Source organism: Electrophorus electricus, chromosome 2, assembly GCF_041902795.1.
Source record: "Electrophorus electricus isolate QZ-2024a chromosome 2, ASM4190279v1, whole genome shotgun sequence".
Classification (NCBI taxonomy): Eukaryota; Metazoa; Chordata; class Actinopteri; order Gymnotiformes; family Gymnotidae; genus Electrophorus; species Electrophorus electricus.
Window position 1 is genome coordinate 41471859 of NC_137498.1, and position 24470 is coordinate 41496328.

Here is a 24470-nt window from a genome sequence, read left to right on the forward strand (position 1 = left end):
AATGAGAAGGAATTAACAAACTGAATGTATAAATAATGCATAATAACTGAATATATAATATCATTATTATTATTATTATTAATGTTGAAAACATCTTGCGAGACGTACACATGAATTTGTGTTAAGTTGCAGATTTCCAATAGTAGGCTACTTATTAAAGATTCACACAATTTTGGCAATCTCTGGTTCCTTTTGATAGGAAATTAGGCCTGACTGCATAAAATATGCAGTCTATGCTAGATTCTGATCTCTTTGACTACAGCCCCACCTATTTTGAGTTCCAGTACATGTCGGATTTTAAAAAATAAAAATAAAAATCAAGTTAAAGCCTTTCAAAATCCTATAGCTCTACTTCAACTACTTACTGGGTAGTTGCAATTCAGTGGTAAAGCTACTTGACTAGGAAACAGAAGGTTGCCAGTGTTGGGCCCCTCAGCAGACCCTTAACCCTCAAGCTGCATTCAAGTTGCTTTGGATAAAAGTGTCAGGTAAATATACATATGAATTATTGAAATTTGACCCTCTGAGCTAACTTTCATTACTTTTGCAATTCTTTGTTTGTGTATTCCACACTTCAAGAATTACATGATTTCAATGGATTAGGATAAAATTTGTACTGAACAGTCAAAGAACAGTAAGGATAATTTATAACATTTATTCATGTAAATGTTTTACAGTAATCAGATGAATAAATATAAATAATTGTAATGCAATCTAACAACCGTTAATTTTCAAAAATTAATAATGCCGCTTGTTTTCACTTTTTTTGCAAACAAATTTTGGTTATGTGTAGTATTAACAGGCTTATAGTTCTATCACACCAAAACGTTATTTGGCGCTGCATAATATATTGAGTGCCACAGATCTTAGAGCTGAAAAATCGACTTTTTAAGATATTTTGGCTGCATGCTTTCCCAAGAAGGATTTTTTTTCCCAATTTCGTTGACACTTTCTTTTTTTTTTAATAGCAAACGTTCGTTGTCGGTACAAAAATTAACCCCACACAGGTGCCGCGTGTGCCACAGTACAGCAGGTGGCGATATGCGTAATACTTCGTGTTTGTAACTCAAAAGCACCGCAAAGAAGGATGTGCTTTCGAAGGATGGCGGTTTTTCCTCGCGCTTGTTAATGTTTTGTACTTACAAGTAAATCGAAATCTCTGTTTTACTACGGAATTGCAACGATAGTTAAGTAGCCTGCGCAGAAATATGACTTCGGGGACACTTCGAAGTTACAGAATTCGTGTCGGCGATGAGTTCCCCACTTTTGAGGAGGCGGAGAGGGCAGTCTACAATCTGGCCCGCGCCGAAGGCAGCGCTTTCTGGAGAAGGGACAGCCGGACCGTACGAGCTGCGTCCAAAAGAGTGAAAACTCCGATCAACCCACTGCTGAGATTTTACCAGGTCACCTGGGCCTGCCTTAAAGGCGGGCGAAAGGACCGGGCCAATTTACATTCGAGGTGAGTCAGTCATAACGCAATGGGCCCGAGTGTGGCGCTCGGGGTGTGATGTTTCTATGTCTGTGTGTTTGTATAATTACAACACGCACAATGAACTAATGTTCACGCATTTAGATGGAGTGATTAAATAGCTAAACAACCAAATACATAAAGCTTTGATGATAGTTATCAACGCACACCTCGTTTATGGTCAGCGTATGAACGCATGGTGGCGTTCATAGTCTTTGCCTGAGTAATTAGTTGATGTTGAATTGATTTGTTGTATTTTAAAGAATTTTTAGCAACTGCACAGCGAAGATTAGGGTCAGCGCAAGTCGCGATGGTCAGAAGCTGGTTGTGGTGAAAGCCGATCTAGAGCACAATCATCTACCTGATATACCGGATGCGCACAAGTCTCGAACTACAGCTCACTGTGACCAGGTGACATTTGTTGTTGGTTTTTTTTTCCTCCTGTCATGAGTCAGGACTGCTTTCCCCTGTGAATTCCACATATCCGACGGTTTTCTTTGCAATGCTGAGAGGTTGATAGTGGTGCTTGAAACCTTTCTGCATTGGTCCAGTTTTTTTTTTTTTTTTTAACATGTAAACAGGATTCAGTTCATTTTCTTGTTATTCTTTTTGATTGTTTATAAGGAAGGTTCAGAGCAGCAAAGCCTGTTTGGGCAGGAGCAGCACGGAGTGCTGAAGAGAAAACAGCAGGCCACGAGGAGAAGAGAGCAGCCGCCTAGCAGAGCTGAGCAGACTGAGAAGGGCCCGATCCTTCCAGAGCAGAGTGTGAAACAGGTGGGGCTCTCTGATAGCCCCAACCTGAATGGGGTTGGGCTTTCTCCGAGTCCAACCTGGGACTATAATCTGGATGGAATGTTGACTGAGATTAAGAATGACACAGGTACAAATATTCCATTAATATTTAGTTTCTAATCAGAACATATCAACATTAAGGGTCGAGCACTATCATTGTAAATCAGATTACAGAGTATTCTAAATCTCCCTACACCATACTGTAATCTGACCCAAACATATGTTACAGCCAGTGAGGGGCTATTTAATCTTTTTAAGTAGATGTGGTGGTCTGGGAAAGATAGGTGAGTAATTTCTTCTTGAAGAAAGACAATAATAATAATGATGATAATGGTGGGCACCTGACCAAAGCCTTTAACCCTCAATTGCTCAATTTGTATTCAGTCATAACTGAGTATGCTTTGGATAAATGCGTCAGCAAATGAAGTTAAGAAGTGAAGCTGGAATTACAAAGAAAGAAAGCACTGTGACAATAAATTTGACATTACTGTCTGCATAGCTTGGTGCAGCATTGACATCTTGAGACCTTTTCTCATGCGCATAATGTTAGTTTCTTCAGATTGTGTTCTCTCGTCCCTGATTCAGATAGATTGGCTGGATCAATATAAATTGACCTGTGTTTTCATATACAGAAATCCTATTCTGAAGTGGATTTTTTTGTAATTTTTTTCTGTTTAATCCCTTGATAAGTAGGAGGGGATAGAATCGTGTTTCAGGGAAAGTAGGGGTGTTGACACCCTGTCCTCTGTGGTTGCATTGCCCGTGCAGCCAGAGAAAGAGCATTTCTGTTTTCTACAGTAATGTTTGTAGTTTACTACATAAAAAGCTGTAAAATAACTACTGACAATTCTAGACAAATACTGACAAATTCTAGAAGGACAATATTAAATAAAAGGAGCATAACTGAAAACCAGCAAAAGAGAGGAGTGAGCTGAGGCAGGAAATATGGATGCCTTGAAATATAAAATATGCGTTGCAGATTGTGCAGATTTTCCCCATTCAAAAAAACTTACCAGTATCTTTGAAAGTTCAAAGTGTTGAGTGTAAAGTGTGCTGTTTAGTTTTCCAGTTCACGTTGGCAGTGATTGCTGATGCACTATTAAATTTAATAAATTAGCCAGAGGTGAATCCAGATGAGTGATGTAGTTCCTGCTTGTTTTTCAGACAACATCGTGGAGGTGCTAGTTGATGAGGGCCGTGAGCTGAGTGGAATATATTACCAAGACAAACTCATGCAGAAACACTTTGAGCTCTTTCCTGAGCTCCTCCTGGTGGATGCTACCTTCACCCTGGCCAGTCTGAGTATGACAGTGTATGTGCAGTTTGCTGTGGATGGTAATGGGGAGAGTGAGATTGTCTCTGTGTTTGTGGTCAACGAGGATGCAGAGACTGTTTCTGCCATGCTGGACATATTCAAACACTACAACCCTGCATGGGAAAGGACCCAGAGCATTTTGACAGACCGGGGCTCCACAGATAGGGAGGTCTACAAATGCTGCTTACCCAGAGCCTGCATTCAGTCCTGCCCCCTACACACTTTTCTGTCAATGGAGCGGGAAATTAACCCTGAGAGAATGAAAGTGAAGCTGAAACAGAGACAACATTGCCTGGAGCACATGCGCAAGATGTTGTACTCTAGTTCTGTGGAGGAGTACGAAGAAAATGTGGAGAGTTTCTACCAGACTGGAGTCAAACCAGCTATCAGTTACTTCAATCGCATGTGGAATCCAGTGAGGGAGGACTGGGTGGTGGGTCTGAACGAATCTTGCCTGTTTAAGCAGGGCTGCACAGAGTGGCTGGCGGCCGTGCATTACAAACTCAGCCGGATTGCCTGCAATTTCTCTGACCTGAAGAGCTTCTTCCTCGAGCTGAAGCAGCTCAGCCAGACTCTTCGGCTTGGCCGTGAGAAGCACCTGGTCAAAGCCATGCTGAACACTTTGTCCTTGTCCTCTTCCTCAGAACCCGTCACCGCCGAGGCGAAGTACTCAAAGATGCTGACTCCCTACGCACACCAGCTGGTTCTGAAGCAGCTTTTGCAGATAAGCAATGAGGGAGTACCCGATGTAGAGACAGAGGGAGGAGCAGCCGCTGTTCTCTCTGGCTGCGGGCCAATTCGGGTCACGGCCACGACGTGCACCTGCCCGTTTGCCGCGCTCAACAGGTTGCCATGCCGGCATGTGTTTGCGTTCAGGGCAAATCGTGGGCTGGATCTGTTCTCAGAGGACGGGGTGGCAGCGAGGTGGTGTCTCAAACATTACTGCAGGAAACTCCTGCAGGAGGATATGGAGGCACTTGATCCATCAAGCACTGATCCGAAACATGGCTTTACTGAGAGCTTGCTGCAGAGACTGGTAAGGCTGACTGCAGCGCCCTCTACTGAAGTCTATGAAGAGCGCATCGAAATACTTGGGAAGCTGGCCAGCCTTTGGAAGCAAGGAAAGCATGCTTCGGTTATTGAGCTAGTTGAGGTCAGATTATAAAATGCATGCTATAATGTAAAGAGACTCTCATGCTAACAAGGACACTGCTGACTCAGCCAGAGGTTTTTGTTTTTGTTTTTTATGCCTGAGAAGTTTCTGTAGGCGGGGAGGTGTTGCATTTAGGGCCTGGCAGTATATTTTGGCAAGACCTCTTGATATAGCACTGGTGTTTGCTCAAAATCACTGGTACCAGCAGTAACACTTGGCTTAGTGCAAACTGAACGTCATTAGCAGTGTATTTGGTCATTGTGCAGAAGTTCTACCTCAGTAACAGTATTCTCTGTGAGCAGGGTTTCCTTTAGAAATCAGGAGAACTATAGGAAATACCTCTTCACCCTGCAGTATTTCTTACCTTTATGATCAACCAGCTGAAGTATTTATCCTTTAAAATACTACTTACATTTCATGTTGTAAGATTTTAGATGGTTAATTTGAAAATGTTGCATGAAAAATTATATAAAAGTCCTGGCAGAATTTCTGAAGGCCAAGCAGTCAGCCACAGTGCTGCAGTGTTGTAATACTTGGAGGATATTGCATTATTGCTGCATTACTTTATTATTGTATATAACTAGATGCTAGATTTGTTTTTTCTTAAATATTTCAATGTTTAATATTCAGCTAATTCATATCATTTACAGTGCACATTTACTCATGGGTAGATTGCCTGTATGACACATGGAAATTGTTAGAAACTGGTCATATTTACATGTTTTGCACTAGCGCCATTGTGCTACACTATGAGGCTTTTATTTTGCTTTTACTTCTAATGAGCATACTAGATGTAAACAATTGATACATTTAATGAAAAATGCTCACATCATCCAGTGGGGGGAGACATGCAATTCAATACTTCAGAATCCCTCTTAAAAAGCTTCCCACAGTGAGGATATACCTGCTCACAATAAGTAATATGGGAATACTGGTCATTCCCTTTTAGTTTGAAGCATTGATTGAATCTTTGTTTCTTTGTATTAGCTGCTTTAACAATAATTATATCCACCAAAACTACAACTGCATTGTACCCTGTATCCTTGTGACTATTGTCTGTTAGTGCTATTTGTAGTTTAAAGTACTCTGTTTCTAATGCGTACCTATTACTATAGTCATAGTCTATAACCTTCTCAAATCAAAGCTTTAAAGAGTAAATTTAGTTGAAGATGCATGTGTCCTGATTCTCAAGAGCAGCGTGTGCTAAAAAGTGCTCTCTGCTGCCAGGAACGACTGCAATTTCCAAGATGTATGGTACAGCTTCTGGGAAGCCTGGTTAAAGAATAATTTGTTCCATCACTGTAGTACAGTAGACATTTTCTCAGACGTCAAGACCTCATAAGCATTTGGAACGTCCAAGTGCATTTTGTAACAACTAACAGATCAAAATTTGCTTGCCTTGCTCCATGCATGTTTCTGCGTCATGAGAGCAATGTGAGGACAATCTATGATGTGCTCTTATCTGAGGGTTAGGAGAGGTCACTATGCTCCACCAGCCACATTTCCCAGCACAGTCCGTGGCTGGGTGCCACTGTTGCTTACGTGGCTATGCAAGAAAGACGAAGGCATTTCCTCACATAACCTTACAGTGCCATTTTGATCTTGGTGAATGGTTTTTGGGCTGTACTTGCTGACCACGCTGCACCACAGTGAAATGCACTGCATGGACAGAAACTGCTCATTTAATCCCCCACATTGTTCATGTAGGCACAGCAGATTGCGAGGCTGATGGCTGGGATGAATCCACAAATTATGGGAACTTTCCCAGTAAATCAAAAGTAACAGACATGGCGGTTTTCTCTGGCTCAGAGATGGCAGTGCCTGGGAGTTTCTGCCCTGTCACTGAGCTTATCGCCTGCTAAGCACATTAGTGAATTGCTGTATTCGTGCCTTTAATGCAGATTTAGTTTGTTCTGATGATAAGTTTGTGTGCTTCCAAACCTTTTTTTTCCCCCCTCTGAATTCCTCATGGTTTATGGCATAAATGGCTTTCAAAATGTGATGTCCTATTTTAATTCAAGCAGTTGAGTCTGCTTTGTTGGTATGAATGTCACATGAACATTTCTGTGTAGTGGTTAGAAGTGATTGTCCCATGACTCTAAACTTGTTTTAGTTCATGTTTTATGTGTATAACACTGTGCCTTTGCCAGAATGTTCAACCTTCTTTTCATCTGTCCACAGAATGCTGTAATGCTGTGGAACGTACAGGTTGTCTTTGGCAAACTTAAGACAGTCAGCAGTGTTACAGAGCAGTGCTTTCGACCTTGGTGTCCACACATGAGCCACATTCTGTTCAGTGTTTTCCTTAATGTCCCCTCCTGATTATGACATTTGTTTGGGCATTCTGCTACATGTCTTTGTGCTTTTAAGGAGAGTAGTGGCCATGCTAAATCTTCTCTTGTAAACTGTTTTCTTGTCTGGGAACCAGTAGGCACCCAAATCTTTAGAAATCCTATTATCGCCATTTCCTGTGTGGTTATGGGTACAAATATATTTTGATCAGATTTTGTTTGGTTGTTCATTTTTTTGTTCATCATGATGTACTTGCAACTAATTGGGCAATGTTGTCACCAGTCAGCAATAATAAATAATAATAAAAATATCCTTAGGTTTGTCTTATTCAGTCAGGTAAGTTTACAGTTGGGGAGTTAATGTAATCTGAACATTAGGTATTATTTACCATAAAAACCAAAATAAAGTGTCTACCTCTGTGTAACTATTTAGGAATTTATGATTAAATGGTCACAAAATATAACTGATATCACTGATGCAAAACACACAGAACAAAGTGTAGGGTTATATCAGAAGTAAACAAGATATGGGGTAATACTTTGTGTACTCCTTATGTAACCTCTTGCTTAGCCCTGATGCCAGATCCTGCAGCATTCCAGAACAGTTGATTCTAATGCCTGTGCTTGATATAATCATCACTGCTTAAAAAGGGCTTGTTGATTTAGCCTGCACAGCTTTAGAAAGAATAAATATAACCCTTACTAATACCCCTCATTGAAATATTGTGCATATATTTGTTACTGTTTTAGATAGACTAGATATAACTACCTATAGTAGAAAACCTGTAAATACAACCTTCACAGCTGTAGATACAACTCTCACTGTGGTAAAAAGGCTGTAGTTAAAATAACTATTGTACACAGACTGTAGAAACTGTTTATATTCTAACTGCAGTAGAAAGATTGGATATAACCCTTGCTGTTATATACAAACTAGATTTGGCCCTAACTGCAGTAGGAAGACTGCTTCTTGGCATGTCTGATCTAACCTGTCAGACCTGCAAAAGAGGTGCTTGAGTTCCATTCTCTGATCATTGTTTCACTGTGGTTTAACCCTGAATTAAGATGGGTGTCTACAATTACATAAAACAAAATTCACCTGCAAATTAAGGAAATGCACCATATTTTGCTATACCTTTTTGTTGATGGTCCCCTATAGATGATTTGTAAATTATTAGTTTATCTTTAGCAATCACCTGCCTACTCAAATGCAAATGAAATGTGAAATATTCTATTAAATCTAACAAATACAAATGGACAGAGGCAAAAACAACCACCTGATTGCCTTCCTGGGTCATGAAAATCCTTGAAAGGATTAAAACATACCTAGACCCTTTGCATCTTGGTTATCAGGTAATAGGTGTGGATGATGCCAAATAATTTTTACTGGAAAAATGTGTAAGTGATTAGTCAAGCTGTTGTTTGATTTTTTTTTTAGCTTTTAACCCTAATCCTCCCTCATTTTTTGAGCATGTGAATGTTATTAACTTAGATCACCAATTGGATTAAAAGATTACAGTTTTTTTAGCCTTTAGGCCACAGAGTAAAGAGTTAATGGGAGATTATTCCTTTCTTTTCCACTCTCTGGCACGCAGGTCTCCAGACGTACCTCAGCATGCTTGGCTGACATTACGTCATGGATGACAGCCCACCACATCCCAGGTACTCCCAACCCTTATCAGGACCTCACAGTTTCCTCTGAGAGCTCCCTGGTATCACCACCTGAAGCTGCCCGTAGCCTGGGCATAACTTTGGACAACCAAAGTTGTTCTCAAATCATGTTTCAAATCTAACCCGGTCTTGTAGAGTCCTCCTTTGTAACATACGAAGGATTTGGCCCTTTCCCTCGCAGGAAGCTGCCTGGGTGCTTGTGCAGTCTCTTGTGATGTCAAAGCTAAACAACTGCAACTCGCTACTTGCTGGTCTTCCTCTAAGAGCCATCAAACCTTTACAACTTGTCCAGAATTCAGCAGCACGACTGGTCTTCAATCTTCCGAAGTTCACACGTTACTCCACTGCTGCGTTTCCTTCATTGGCTCCCTGTAGCTGCATGCATCAGATTTAAAACCTTGATGCTTGCCTACAAAGCCAAAAATGGACAAGTCCCTTCATACATGAGGTCAATGGACAAAGCCCGATCCGTGCCTCAAGTACTTCGAACCTCAAGTATGGCTCGGCTTGAAATACCTTGCTTCAGGATTCATGGACGACAAGCATCGAGACTATTTTCTGTCCTGGCTCCAAGATGGTGGAATGAACTCTCGCTTGCTGTCCGGACAGCAGAGTCCCTTGCAGTCTTCAAAAGCAGACTGAAGACCCGTCTATTTGCAGAATATTTAAATAACAACTGACCCTGCTCCTATATTGACTAAACAAATTAGTACTTATTGTGGGATATTGTTTATTATACATAAGTTGTCTAACAAACTCCAGTACATATTGTTTATTGCACTTATCAATGTGTAAGATAGACCTTATGTATTTTGTAGTTCTAGGCTTCAGGATTGATTCCTGTATTTTTACAGTATTCTAGATCATTGGTATATTGGACTCTAACCTGCTGTACTGGCTAGGATGTATACTATGAATAAATGACAAAGCACTTTTGTAAGTCACTCTGGATAAGAGCGTCTGCTAAATGGCATAAATGTAATTGTGAATGAGACTCCGATCAGATTTATACAAATACTGGGCCACCTCAGGGCTGTGCTCTTTCTCTTTTACTTTTTATCCTATATACCACTGTCTGCAGGTATTCATAGTCATACCACTTTTTGATGAAATTTACTGAAGACACAGTCCTTCTGTGGAGAGTCCTTGTGCCATTTTGAACCAGTTCTTTCTGAATTTGTTGAATGCTATAATGGTGCTGAATTAAAACTAAACATTAAAAAAAAGAAAATGATTGTGACTTTCTCTTACCCGTATTAGTGGTGTCATTATTAAAAGACTGCATCAGTACAAGATTCTGGGCACTATTTTAGATTACAGACTGAAGTTCAATAAGAATACAGAAATTACTGTCAAAATGCCATCAAAGGCAATTCTGTTTCAGCAAGTTAAAATCCTTTGGTATAAAGAAAACATTCTAAGCACTTTTTATTATATTTTGGTTGAGTGTCCTTTCATGTTCCTGCAAATGACAGTTTTTTAGCCTTAAAGACAAAAAGTACTTGCAGCAGACTATGAATTCCTTCTCAAAGATTGCTGTGGTACAGTGCACTCCTTGTCTACATACTGTGATCAACAGACACTTAGGAAACCACATAAGACACAGAACAATATTCTTTATACAACAGAGTTTGCTGCTGCTACTTCCTTGAGGTTGATGGCAGTATACTAGCACAAGGCTTGTTTATGTGAGCAGTTACAACGGAGATAAAAGAAGACCATCTGCAAACCATTCTACTTAAGAAAGCCAAGGGCATTCCTCATGACTAGATACTCATTTTGCTTGGTAACGTTGAGTGGCTTTCTTCTGGTCCATGTCTCTGCTTTTATCCCGGATGGATATTGTGAACAAGACTATGTTGTGTACAGTGTAATCGTGTTTGGAATCATGTTCTGAGTCATGTGTCATGTGATTTCATTATGTCTATTTATGTGTGTTTGCGTGTTTGTTTATGTATGTTTGCATACTGTGCCTGCTTGGGCTTGTCACCAATTGCCCTCCAGTGATAAATAAAGCTGTAGTGAATTGAACTGAACTGAATAGAATTGGATAAACAAAAATGAAAAATAGCTGAATAGGAAATGCTACAGCATTGGAGCATTCAAGTCTTGTTTTCTAAGTTGCTGTTATAACAGTAGTGCTTGCTTCCTCATCAAGTTCAAGAATAGAGTTGTTTCTCCACTCATGATCCATCAGATCAACATCATCCTTCACCTATTAAAAATGATTAATTATCATATGTATCTTAGATTTTTTGTTCATAAGCTTGTAATTGTTATTGTATTTAATGTTCATTTACAGTGTAGTGAATGTTTTCTTTTTTGTCTTAAAATAACAAATTGGCTTCCATTCATGTTAAACATAAATCACATGTCCTGTGTTTTGTGTTCATGGGTTTGGTGTTTGCTTACAGTGTGCATGGCTGACTCCATCCTATCTTCAGTCATGTGAGTTCGGCCTGAAAAGTTGCAGGACACATTTCAGACAAGCAAGGTGCACTGTTGTAATGTCTCAAAACATTTAATGGAATGTGCCACACAAATCACTGTGTAAATAAATATGTAACCCATGAAACTCATGAAAATGATACTCTTATTACTGATGTTACTCTGTAATAAAGGCCAGAAGAAGTAGCTGTTTCACTCACTGCACTGCATTTGCTGCCTCCAGACCAGTGCAGCTACTGTAGCTGCTGTGAGCAAAATCCCTCCTGTGACCAGCACACCGAGCCATATATGCAGACTGAAATAAACAGGAACACAGAAGGTGACATCAAGAATAATACATGTCCTTTGACATCTTTTGTTATGGTCAACTAGGAAACATCAGAAGGAACAAAGCTGGATAGCACAGCTTTGGGGGACATTAGCGACAGAGATGCTAAGGCAGGAGATAAAAACACGCACCTGTTTTTGACACTGGGTGCAACAGATGGATGTATTGTCAGTACTGTAATGGTAAAAGTAAATGACATTAATTGTGTGTCGATAACAAAGGAAAACCTGCTGAGTCTGTTATGTTGAGGCTAATCTAACATGGACCTGGTGATGTTGCAGGTTTGCTCAGATTTACCTGCAAGAGGAAAGGTTGACCATGTGGTTAATTTACTTTCAGGTGATCCTGTTGTCGTAGGAGATGTTGGTTTATCTGAGATCAGAGAGGAGGTTGATCTTGGTTCAAATGAAGTCACACGAGCAGATGTTTCTAGTATTTCTGAAGTGAGCAGTGATGTGCTTGCTGAGGGTGTGGGCAGTGATGTCAGCTCAGGAAACACTGAGGATGAAGTGAGAGTAACTGGTTTTCAGTAGATGTAGAAGGGACAGGCACTCTTTTGCTGAATATAAGTGCAGGACGCATGAACAATATTGTTTGCTTGCTCAGGAAAAAAAGTTACTTCAGTACGGATGATTAATTACATACACGAGTTGATGCATGATGGTTGTTTTAGATTAGTATTTAGAGATGAAGATTAGAATTAGGAAAAAAAGTTAAGATTAAGACTAGAATTATTTAGGATTAATATAGTTAGTGGTTGGATTTACTTGGGAATATGAATCATTAATGTATGCTATTTCATATAGAGTTATATGGTTGGTGGATGGTATAGTGTGCAGGACTGATTAGGTTTGGTTAGACCTAGGCTGTTGGATCTAGTGTTAGGTTCAGAGACTTGTTGCATGGCACTGGGCCACCCCCCACCTGTGCAGTTTGGAGTAGTGGGAGCTGCAGTAACATTGAGATGGACAGGGACCTGTATTCCTGCTGCCATGCACCAGTACCAGCCAGCGTCTTCTCTCTGAAGACCCACCAGTGTCACAGTGAAGCAGCCACGGCCTGCATCACTGAGGTGGAGCTGTGCATGCTGGGATGGGTGCATGCCATGCTCTGATTGGCAGGAGTGCAGGTCTCCACTTCTGCACCACTTCTTCTCAGTGTCCTTCAGCTTGTCACTATAGAAACAGTCTATGCTCACATTTCCTCCTTCTGGGCCAGATACTGTACCGTTATTCACCCATAGGTCCGGAGTATCTGCGAGCAATAACACAAGAATCATGGTTTATTGGCTTTTTTGTCACACCAATGGATAATTCATAATGTTTGATGTTTGTAAAGTGTTATTAATTTTGCATATCATAAGAAATGACTAAATAGTTAATATTCATATTAGAAAATAATATTTAGAGGAATCACAGCTTGAACAGGATCAGGGCCTTCATCTATCAGCACATTGAACACATCTTCCATTCAAAACATTTATCCAACATTTCCATCCAGTACATACAATTTGCAACCAGTATATTAAATTGGGGTAAATAGTGCGCTCTTAGTACAGGTAGAGACTGTGTCAACATTTTCTATTTAACAAGTTTACTTAGAAATAATGAAAATTAATTTCCAGTCTCATCAAACTATTCCATCCTCATTTAAAAACAGGAGGGCATTTTTTTCTTTAAGCCTGATAAAGTGTAGAAATCTTGTGCCTGTTTTTACATTCATTCTGAACGTGTGATTATGTTTACTTAAAAAACCCAACAGGATTCTAGTTTATTCACCTTTGGTCACCAACAGCTCCAGGGAAGTCCTGACATCTGCCTTCATGAAACCTCCAATCTTTATAGCACACCAGTAGCGTCCTGCATCTCTGCTCTGGAGGTTCGATATCGTGAGAGTGACTACCAGCTCTGCGGGGCTGTCTGTGATGCTTAACCTGCCTTGGGAGTCCCTTACAGCTACACATGTGTGCCAGAGTTTACCTCTGCACCAGAACTTGACATGTTCCCTGAACATCCTGTGGTAGTGGCACGGGATAGTGATGGAGCTGCTGCTCCTGGCAGTCATCTTGTCCACTGTCCATAGACCAAAGCTCCCTGCCAGAAATGTGGTGACAGGGCTGAGTGGTTTTACATCTGTAAGTGTAGCGCTGATACTTTCTCCATACAAGATCTCATTTGTGGTAAGGTGTTGTAATGTGGGAAACACAAATTTAAAAACACTCTTTTGCAATAACAGAGCAACTGGTTCACTTCAAAAAGTAGTTTCACATCAAATCAACTAGGTGAAATAGGTAGTACATTTTAATTATACTTTTTAATTATTGTGAATAAGATTTGTTTGGTGTGTGATCATTGCATTACCAAAAGGACTGAATTATGGAAGAAATTCCATAATACTTTTTTATTCAAAGTATTAAAATATTATATTCTGATATATATACACCAATATGCAGTAAGACTAATCATACTTTATAATTAATCTCACACACACAAATCTTTTTTTTTTTTTAATCATAGTACATGAGTGTATAGCTCGTATTTTTACTCATGTCATATTTAAATTGTACACAATGTATTATTTATAAAGATGTGGTTGAGGACACTTTCAGTGTCTGAGATGGGACCAGTCAGGTCAAATCAGACAATGGAAGGATATTACCAAGTATATTAGGTAAAACATGTATAACAATGGTTGTTCTTTTTATTCATGGGAACATAATAAACTATTGGATGTTCACCTATTAAAGGAGTGTTGCCAGGAAGAATTGCCAGAACTTCTCCACAATGGAGAAATGAAGGTAATTTGGTTTCACTCTGAACAGTATCTTGCCTCTGGAGAGAGAATTTCCCCCACACTTGTATATCCTTTATAAGGTAGCTTTGACAAAATCACCCTGGACATATTCTATCAACAATAATGATAACTTCATCTAGTCAAAATTCTCAGTGTCTAAAATCCCCTAAAAATCAACTGAAGCCTGAAGTCTACAATGATGCGCTTGGATGTCTTTGTACAACTCTGGTCACATACTTCACCTCTGAGACACGCTAACAGCTGATACAAATAATAAGCCTAATAATTGGCTGATATATATAATGTAATTTTAAATAGACAGCAGGCATCATATATTAACCACCATGACCAACTTAAGACTTTTTAAAGCACTGCACCATTATCTTACTGTGTCTCAATGATCCTTCCCTATGAAGTGTGAGACCTACCTGGTATTCCAAGAAGTACAAGGACTGGGACCAGCTGTAGAGTCATGACTGTCTTCTCCGGGTTTCACCAAAGTGTTTGGCTAGTGTTGCTGGTGAACAATATGATTCGGACAAACGTCTATACTACTTTTTTAGACCAACTAGTTATCTCTTTTTGTATGTGTTGAAGAGCTGAAATAAAAGGTTGCCTTGTTTGATTTCTGTGAGTGTAGATCTGTTTGACAAATGCACAATATGTGTGCCTTTTGATATGTGTAGCTCCGTACTAAACTCTCACTTCCCCAAAGCACGCTGTACAATTTCAACACACATGAAGAGAAAAAAAAAAACACTTTTCTTCATTTTTCCTCTTCTATGTCAAATCTTCTATGAGACTGGACTTTCCAGTGCAAATAAACAGAAGATGAGTCATATTCAGTTATATCTTGCCCAATCACAAAGTTAATCCATCTTTCTACTATTTGGACTTAAGACACAAGGCAGTCATACTGCTATATGTAACTACTGAACTAATGTAAGCATTACTACATGGAGCTGTGCCTGTATGGGAAGGGCTAGAGGGTGTTTTTATGTTTTATCACCAGACTTAATGAAATGTCAACCCACAATTCTGTCTGCTCATCTGAGCCTGTCTGGGTTCATGCACTCCCTGAGCATCTCGACCAGAACCTCCTCTCTTCCTCTGTAAGGGCATCTTTTCACCAAACAGCAAGCCAACGATCGGTTTGATCTAATTATTTCAGCATCAGACAGCAGTGTTTCATTTGTTTTTTCTTTGGTAACATGCTATAACAATAGGATTGTTAGTGACTGTTAATTACATTATTGTATAACAATACTGTATATTTATAAATAAAATTTACTTTGTAAATGGACTGGCACAGGATGATGCTCCTATCAAAGCTGACTTGAACAGCCAATTTATAGTCACACACAAAGAATGCCTGGAGCAGTTTACAAGAGCCAGTAAAATAAAATATAACAGAGGGTGGTTTCTGAGCATCTGAGTGCATAGAAAATTAAAAAACCTCCAGAACTGTACTTTTGGTCAAGTACTACCTGATATTCTTAACCATTTACAAATAAAGGTTCAGAAATTCTTATATAAAGTCTTCATTATCCATAAACTAAAATACAGCACATAATATAAAGTTCAAATTCAAGTTCAAAGTTCAAAGAGGTTTTATTGTCATTTCAGCTATATACAAGTACACAAAAAAATGAGACAATGTTCCTCTAGGACCATGGTGCAGCACAAAACAGTGCAACAGACAACATGCTACACAAGTGCAAACAGTACAATATAGTGCAAAAATTTCATTAAATAAACATTAAATAAACAATAATAAATACAGGACAGGACAAATACAAAATGAGTAGACAGTGCAATTATGTAGTCCAGTACACAGTACTGGGCATATGTAAAGTGAGTTGTGCATAAGGATTATTATTACACTATATTTATTATCAATTGTTTACAAACTTTTTGTAACATTTAAGGGTGAAAGAGGATGCGGGCACGTCAAACAAAGACATACGTTTTAATGTAGATTTAACACTCATGACTCAAAACACACATTAACACATTACTTGGGTCAATCACTGACAGCTTTGACGATACGACACGAGACTTATATACACGCATGACAATTACACACAACAAGGATCAGGTGACCGACATGAGAGGGCCTGGCAATACAGATACACGTTTGAGGGGGGGAAGGGCCATACCGTGACATATATTTATTATCAATTGTTTACAAACTTTTAGGTAATGATTAAGTTTTCTTATTAAATCTTATTAAATGCTATACATGTTTTTATAAACTGTTGCCTGTAATTATGGTGTTATTGATTCTCCTTTAAGTTGTCAAGCATATAAATCATCTGTAAGTAGACAAATTACTAGCAGCCTATCCACTGTTAGTAGTCATGAGAAAAGGCAATAATAATGCAATAAGCAGCCAGACAATAAATTCCACTAATTCCACACACACACACACACACACACACACACACACACACACACACACACACACACACACACACACACACACACACACACACACACACACACACAAATTCCACAAATTTCTATGTGGACATTTAGGATTGAAATGAAAGATATTTAAAATATAAATTAATCTTGGGTTGGTCCTTACCCTCTGAGGTTATAAACTTCCCACACACTTTGTAGGTGTTTCATAGAAACAATCGTGTATCTAATTTTTTTTTTAAAAAAGACTAAAAATAGAAAAGACAGTTTGAAGACAATTTACTGGCTTAAGCAATGTTTTGGGAAAGCTGCTCCACTTTTTACATCTTCAGTAATTAGGTAAATCATACAGGCAATGGGACAGAATGGAGGATACTAGCACAGGTAGTAAAAAGGCACAATTTAAAACAAAAATAAAAGTATATTCAAAATGGCTTTCAACAGGTCACATAATTCAGAAGTTTGTCAAAGCAGTATTACATATTGAAATGCTCAAAATACTAGTCAAAACTAATACAGTAAGTAAATTATGGTACCATGTTGTAATCTAAATCTGTACAGATGCATACATAAGTGATTCTGCTTTTATATTTGATTTAAAATATATGTGTTGTGTCATTCCTTATGGACTTTTACAACATATGTATTTGATGTCACATCTTGTGTGTTTTTACATGAGAAAAAAGAGAAAACATAGTGTAGGTTTTATTTTCGGGCCTACTTGACAATCTTTCGCTGATAAACAAATTAGCATGTATAGGTTGTGAGTGTACCAGTGCATTTAAACTCACTGTGTAGAATATGCATGAGTTACTGAGGCATTGACGGTAGATGTCTGATTTTAACTAGTTAGTACCGGACCATGACCTTCTCAAAGGATAAACGAGTTTGAATCCCAGTCCCTGTTGAATGAAGTATGTAGGCATATAAAACCTTTGTGGCTTTACTGACAAGCAGCATTCCAGCAGCAACTGTCAGTTCCAGCAGCAAATAAACACGTGAAGACAAGTTTTGGGGAACAACGCCTTGAAGATTGTTGACAAGATTCTCTTTGAATGCATTAGTGCCGTTGGTCCCTCATTGGTCAGTCTAGGGTGATTACGTAACCCGGTGGGCGTGTTCTATTTTGCGACTATCAAATCGAGACTACTGGCATCTTCAGACAATAAGCATAAATAGGATTATTCTGCTTATTACAGGAGTAAAAACTGTGCCACAGATATTACCTCTGCTGCACGGCATAGTCGAAACCGACCGCATCCATTTCTCAAGGGAAAATATTTTGTTTGTTTGTTTGTTTTTAGAACACAATGAAGCTTGTTAGGTTTATCATGAAGAATGCCGTTTTGGCAAATGTGCCTAAACATATCGATCACTTTTCAAAATTCTCACCTTCACCGTTATCGATGAAGCAGTTCCTGGATTTCGGTAAGAGTTATGAAATGCACCTTAAACTCAAATATATCAACATTTTTATGCTCATTCATAATTTTCATTAATTATACGTCTAGGATACTTTTTAAAAATATAGCATGATATTCGACATAAACAATTAAATACAATTTATGGACTCAACTTATGATTTATAATGTGATGCACATATGCTTCATGCAAGAGGTTATCTTTGACAAAGACTTAAGGATTTTGCTAAAAGTGATATGAGATTCAAACGCAGGTGTAGAGCTTTGGGATGATCTTCTGTCACTGCTATCGCAGGTTCTACAAACGCCTGCGAAAAGACATCGTTCGCTTTCCTCAGACAGGAGCTCCCGGTGAGACTGTCGAACACCTTGAAGGAGATCAACCTTTTACCAGACAAGTTACTCGGGACGCCCTCTGTTCAACTTGTGCAAAGCTGGTAAGATTCTGACCGGAACAAGCGATACTTCGTTAGGTGATGTGCAGCCGCTCAAAACACGCTCATACTGATTTCCTACATTTCGTTAATAATGTTTTGACAATCCCGAACATATCTAAAATATAAATTTTCAAAACAATTGTTGCCCTGTTTATTTGTATGAATTTGCAACTTTTTGTATGAGGAATTATTAAGCAGCGTGCTTGCGCGACAGACAACGTAACTGCACGTCGATCTTTGTCCCAGTTTCTGCTCTCGCCTGTTTTGATTCTGCTAGATTCCGCTGCACTGGCCACCCCGTTGTCTTAACAGTTGCTTTCAGCACCCAAAACAGGTGTTATGCGAATATTAATAATCAAAAGTCTTTATTACCATTGGCACTAACGCCTGGTATAAGCTGGTGTTGAAACACCTAGTAATAAGTGGCACCGCTTTAGGTTCGTTCTCTCGTTTTGTTTACTCCAACGTCTGATTATATACGTCCATAACAGCTGCAGAGCGGGTGGAACATGAGACGTCTGCTGCTGCCTATAGGCTTGTTTTTGTGCCACAGCACGTCACTGGAACAGCGTGTTCCAGCGCCGCTTCTTCTGTTGTACGACTGGTGGTTACCCAGCGTCTGTCTGTACGTTTACGCGGGACATTGTGCATCAGGAGCTGATTTTGCTTATTTGTAAACTTAGAGTAGACGCTGGCATGACGAACATTTACAAGTTTTAAATATTTTTAAAAAGATGTATAACAAACCTCCAAGAAACTCGAAATGAGTTACTTTGTATGTGGGAAAGGCTGAAACTCCCTTTAGATGATTAAAGAAACAGAGTTACACGAATCAACATATGCATTCATACTGAAATCTGAGGAGCCCAGTTACTGAGAAAAGTAAACCCCATCTTTGCGATTCCTGGAGTACATCATATTTAATATAGGGTCTTCCTGAGAGTGAGGGGCTTGGCTTGTTTGTCTCTGAAATGCGGCCATTTGATTGGTGGAGAGACATGCGGGTAGTTTTTGAGGGTTCATTAAAGAAGACGTTCCACCCAGAGTATCAGATAGGTAGGTAAGGTGGATTTAGGATACACTGTAGAAAATGTGTTCTGAATCACTGATCATGAGGTAGAAAAAAGTTTTATTTCTTCACCAGTTTAGGGAAATTAAATTATCCAGCAAGAAATATTATTCAGCTTTTAAGAAATTTGACTTCTCCTTTTAATCAAATTAATAAAAATTTGAGTACTGCATCAATTATTACCAGATAAAGATGACATTACACCCTTTGTAAGGACTATTTCCAAGAAGCTATTTTGTTGTGTTGACTTGATGATGCTGGCCAGGTCTTGGTTGGGGATGAGGGGCAGAGTTGGAGTGAGGAAAGGTGCAGCTTTCCATGTATTTCTGCATAAGCCAAGGTCAAGTAGAACACAACGAGCTGTGGGAAATGTACCAGTTGAAACTATTTCCTGTAGCGGAAGTCATTAACACCACCAGCCATTCACAGTCCCATCCACTGACATCTTCACTGAGCTAAACAGCCCACACAGGAGAAATAATAACCTGTAAACCTCTTTGTTTCCCCCACCTCAGGTACGTTCAAAGCTTGATAGAACTCCTTGAATACTTAGGCAAGAGACCGGATGACCAAAAAGTTCTACAGGAGTGAGTATCGTATCCCCAGTGAAATACTTGTCTCATATAATGAGCACTACTAACATAATGGAGATGATGCTCATACTAAAGTGTTGTATTTCTGTCCTTCGCTCCAGGTTTGTGGAGGCTCTGGTAATCATCAGGAACAGGCACAATGATGTGGTCGCCACCATGGCTCAGGGTGTAATGGAGTACAAGGATGCATTTGGGCAGGACCCCGTCACCAGCCAGAATATCCAGTACTTCCTTGACCGCTTCTACATGAGTCGCATATCCATTCGTATGCTAATCAACCAGCACAGTAAGTAACTGTTTAAAATTCCTAATCCCAGCATGATAACATCTCCACCCTAACCCTAGTACAGTAACATCTTCATCCAAACCCAACACAACAACATATCCACAGTAACTCTGGTACAATAACATCTCCACCCCAATAGTGTATAATATCCATCTTATCCCCTTGCAATATATCCATCCAACCCAATGCAGTAGCATCTCCCTCCAATCTTGATTCAATAACATCTCCACCCATTCGCAACACAGTAAGAACTCCACCCTATCCCCCATTATAATAACATAATACAAATAGAAATACAATTTCCTACACCCATCTGCCATGCAATAATATCTCTACTCAGCTCTAAGCAGTAACATCTCCACACTAACAGTTCCCCTTCAAGCACCACACAGTAACAACTACATTGTAATCTCAGTAGAGTTGGCTAATCCATGTTCAACCTAACACAATGCAACCAAACCACAGCACTGTAACACTTCCACCCTAATGAACTACTCAGCAATTACTTTGTTCACCAGTTGTACTGACCAATAAAAGAGACAGCCCCATTCTAACCTCACTCTTCATGAACTGCAGGATTTCTCCTCCTACTGGTCTCCTAAAGGTGTGGCTCTACTGTTTCCTTCTTTACTTCTAGCCCTGATTTTTGACCATGCCTCCCAGCCCACACACCCCAGCACTATTGGTTGCATTGACCCCCATTGTGATGTCACTGAGGTCATCCGAGGTGAGTAGCAGAATCACAGTTACAATACTTTAGCCTTTCACAACAACTGCAAATGAAGAGCTGGTTGTAACATGTGGCCCAATTTTCACCCACAGATGCCTATGAATGTGCTAAAATGCTGTGTGAGCAGTACTATTTGGGATCCCCAGAGCTGGAGCTCAGGGAGATCAATGGTTAGCATCCAAGGACACTGTCTTCTCAAAATGGTCCACTACTTAGTCTTTCAGCCTTCACTCACACTGAATTACTAGGGTCAACTTGTTGACTCATTGTTTTTCAAGACCATTAACTGCAGTTGCCCTTTGGGCAGTGCACTGAAACATAAAAATGTTTTATATATTAATTTAGGAGGACTGAACTTACTGTTTGCTGTGCTTCTCATATTATCGTTTCTTTGTCATTTGGCAGCAAATGACAAGTCCCAACCTATCCATATCTCCTATGTGCCTTCTCATCTGTACCACTTGCTCTTTGAGCTCTTTAAGGTAAGAAAGGTCAGCTTTGACATGCTCAAAATACAGGTCGAAGGGGGGTGGGGTGGTGAGGCCAACCTCATAAAAGCTTTCTTGGCGGGAGGTGAGAATAACTGAAAATAGCAATTACTGTTCTCTGTTTTCTCATCTTAAAATTCAATAAAAAAATGACTCCACACTTCTTGTATGTATATTCCTTTATCTGAGATCAAGGGCTGTGTATTGTCAAATGCATCTATTTGTGATTTCTGCTAGGCTGGCATAGTTTGCTAGTTTCTGTAGCATTAATTAAAAATGGTAAACCTATTACAAGTTTCAGCAAAGACATTAGTCAACCATTATTTTGAGCACAGCTGAACACATGAGTAGTATAGTCAGATTTGATAAAATTAGTTTGATTGTCTCTGTCACTACAGAATTCTATGAGGGCCACCATTGAGAACCATGAAGCCAGCAGCACTTTACCACCAATCAAGGTTATGGTGGCACTTGGTAGAGAAGACCTGTCAATCAAGGTGAGTAAAATCGAGAGCAGAAACTCATAGGAGATGTTGTACTTGTGCCAGCTTTGCAATAAGCAAGATAACAAAGCTATCACCCTAAACAGGTGTCCTGATTTTACGTTTATGATTACGTAAACATAAGTTCATGAAATGTCATGCACCCCATTCAACCTTCATCCCATCAAAGTACTGATTACGGGGGCAGAGATCTTGCAGCTGCCCTCTGCATGCTGCTTCAGCATGTCTCCTCCCCTCCACCCCAACCAGTGCTCTACATCACCCTGACATTGTTATATAACCGACTATAATCAGCATCACTAACTGGCACTGAATCACGGATCCTAATACACATTAACCAGATACGCAGAATTCCCCCTGCCACTGAGAGAATCATACTGTTAGATAATGATAATGTTAACCAGAACCACTGGTGCTGAACCTTTAAAAGGTCTGTTTACCTCATTTTACCTAAGCTCAAAACCTTTTGGGTCACTGAGATATGTTTATTCTCAGCTGCATCTTAACACATAAGAGAATTCTTTAAGCTATGACCTCTTGGTGGGTGTGTGAGTGACTTTAGTTGGTTGGTCTCTTTTTTACGTTTCAGATGAGCGATAGGGGTGGTGGTGTTCCTTTCAGGAAAATTGACCGGCTCTTTAGCTACACGTACTCTACCGCGCCCACACCCACAATGAGCGACCAACATCGTGCTCCACTGGTATGCTTCACACACACACACACACACACACACACACACACACACACACACACACACACACACACACACACACACACACACACACACACACACAAACAAACACACCAAAACACACTACTCTTACAACACATTTTCCTCCTCACACACAAAAGCCCATCATAAATCAGATGTCATCTACCTGTTTTGACCAGTAGCTTAGCTCTACCTTCCATCCCTGCTAGGCTGGCTTTGGCTATGGTCTGCCTATCTCTCGTCTTTATGCTCGCTATTTCCAAGGTGACCTACATCTCTACCCAATGGAGGACTATGGCACTGATGCTGTCATTCACATGAAGGTAAGACAAACTGTAAAACATATCCTGTAATTAAAACAACACCATAATGTAATGTATATTTTTATTTTGGGGTGTTCAGATGTAATGTATATATCCACTCTCTAATCTACAGTAATATTCCTCCTTCTTTAGGCTCTGTCCACAGACTCTGTGGAGAAGCTTCCTGTGTTCAATAAAACCGCCCTACGCCACTACAAAGTCAATCAGGAAGCAGATGACTGGTGTGTACCAAGTAAAGAACCTCTGAACTTGTCTAGCTATAGGGTTGCTAAACAAAACTCTGGTCTTAACTACTGCAGCAGCAAAGCAGAGGCTTTGATCTGAGTGTTCCTGCTGGGGCCTACTATAACACTGACTGAACCTCTAGTGGGTTGTGAGGAACCAACCAAACCTTCTGGACAAGATCTTCTGGCCACCTCAGCAGAGAATGTATGCAGTTCCTGCATAAGCAAATAGGACCACTTGCAGCTTCTCCCAGCGTCCTGTAGGCCAGTGGGACTGAATCACTGTCCATATCAGAAAGACCAAACTATGGTTAATGAGTGGTGGAACAACTCAGGTTTGTGTCTTCTAGTAAGACATCACCCTGCAGAGGTCTGACCCAGGTAAGAAGGTATGACTATGAACCCTGTACTGTATGAGAAGGTTTTATCTGAGTGAGAAGACAGGGATCCACATGGAGAATGTACTCAAGTGAAGCTGAAGAGATATAAACCATAAGTGGTTGAAAAGCCATTGCGAAGAAGAAAAGCAAAGAGCATGAAGTGGTGAAGTGGTGTACTACAATGATGTTAGTTCACCCCGAAGTAATTTCGCCCCAAACTGTAATCTAAGCAGTCTTCTGTTCTGCAATCACATTTGCAGCAATTTCATGTTGTTGATTGTTGATTATTTCAAACGGTGCTGTGCCACATATATGACAATGAATATTAAAGAATCAAAATATTTTCTAGGACTTGCTGATTGAATAAGTTTTGCATAGACGTTTTAAAATTTAGATTTATTTTTGTGTACTTTATGTATATTAGCATAGAAAAACGTATTATTTTCACAATGTTTTACTATTTTTAATCTGGTTTTACTTCAATTATTGATTGAATTATATTAATACAAATGTTACTTTTTTTTAAAAATTTTTACAAATGCACTTCTTACATGTATATTTTTAAATATACATATTTTGAGAGTAACCTTTAACAAAATGTTCTCACAATAAACACTGAAA

The 24470-nt window shown here is 39.6% G+C and overlaps 3 protein-coding genes across 5 annotated transcripts; 2 read left to right on the forward strand and 1 right to left on the reverse strand.

Annotated features, from left to right (window-relative positions):
• The first annotated feature begins 1071 nt into the window (after positions 1-1071).
• LOC113585687 (uncharacterized) lies at positions 1072-9937 on the forward strand. 2 transcript variants are annotated; one of them, XM_081704047.1, is made up of 6 exons: positions 1072-1459; positions 1732-1879; positions 2093-2348; positions 3425-4728; positions 8615-8681; positions 8872-9937. In XM_081704047.1, the coding sequence occupies exons 1-6, from the start codon at positions 1209-1211 to the stop codon at positions 9063-9065; spliced, it is 2220 nt and encodes a 739-aa protein (XP_081560173.1). In that variant the 5' UTR covers positions 1072-1208; the 3' UTR covers positions 9066-9937. The 2 variants fall into 2 exon arrangements, with proteins under 2 accessions (XP_081560173.1, XP_081560174.1); XM_081704048.1 differs by having other exon boundaries at positions 3425-4611.
• Positions 9938-10087: 150 nt separating this feature from the next.
• si:ch211-264f5.2 (uncharacterized) lies at positions 10088-14952 on the reverse strand. The gene is made up of 8 exons (XM_027023361.3): positions 14688-14952; positions 13245-13559; positions 12391-12720; positions 11764-11964; positions 11598-11640; positions 11339-11433; positions 11103-11149; positions 10088-10905 (listed from the first exon to the last, which is right to left on the reverse strand). Exons 1-8 carry the CDS (start codon positions 14731-14733, stop codon positions 10807-10809), a joined length of 1176 nt encoding a protein of 391 aa, XP_026879162.3. The 5' UTR covers positions 14734-14952; the 3' UTR covers positions 10088-10806.
• Positions 14953-17846: 2894 nt separating this feature from the next.
• Positions 17847-24193, forward strand: LOC113585704 (pyruvate dehydrogenase (acetyl-transferring) kinase isozyme 2, mitochondrial). Of its 2 annotated transcripts, none has more exons than XM_081704065.1 (11): positions 17847-18111; positions 18400-18541; positions 20126-20197; positions 20305-20489; positions 21127-21216; positions 21312-21389; positions 21625-21701; positions 22106-22204; positions 22800-22910; positions 23187-23245; positions 23378-23515. In XM_081704065.1, exons 1-10 carry the CDS (start codon positions 17994-17996, stop codon positions 23241-23243), a joined length of 1029 nt encoding a protein of 342 aa, XP_081560191.1. In that variant the 5' UTR covers positions 17847-17993; the 3' UTR covers positions 23244-23245; positions 23378-23515. The 2 variants fall into 2 exon arrangements, with proteins under 2 accessions (XP_081560191.1, XP_026879169.2); XM_027023368.3 differs by having other exon boundaries at positions 17850-18111; positions 23132-23245; positions 23378-24193.
• Positions 24194-24470: the final 277 nt, after the last annotated feature.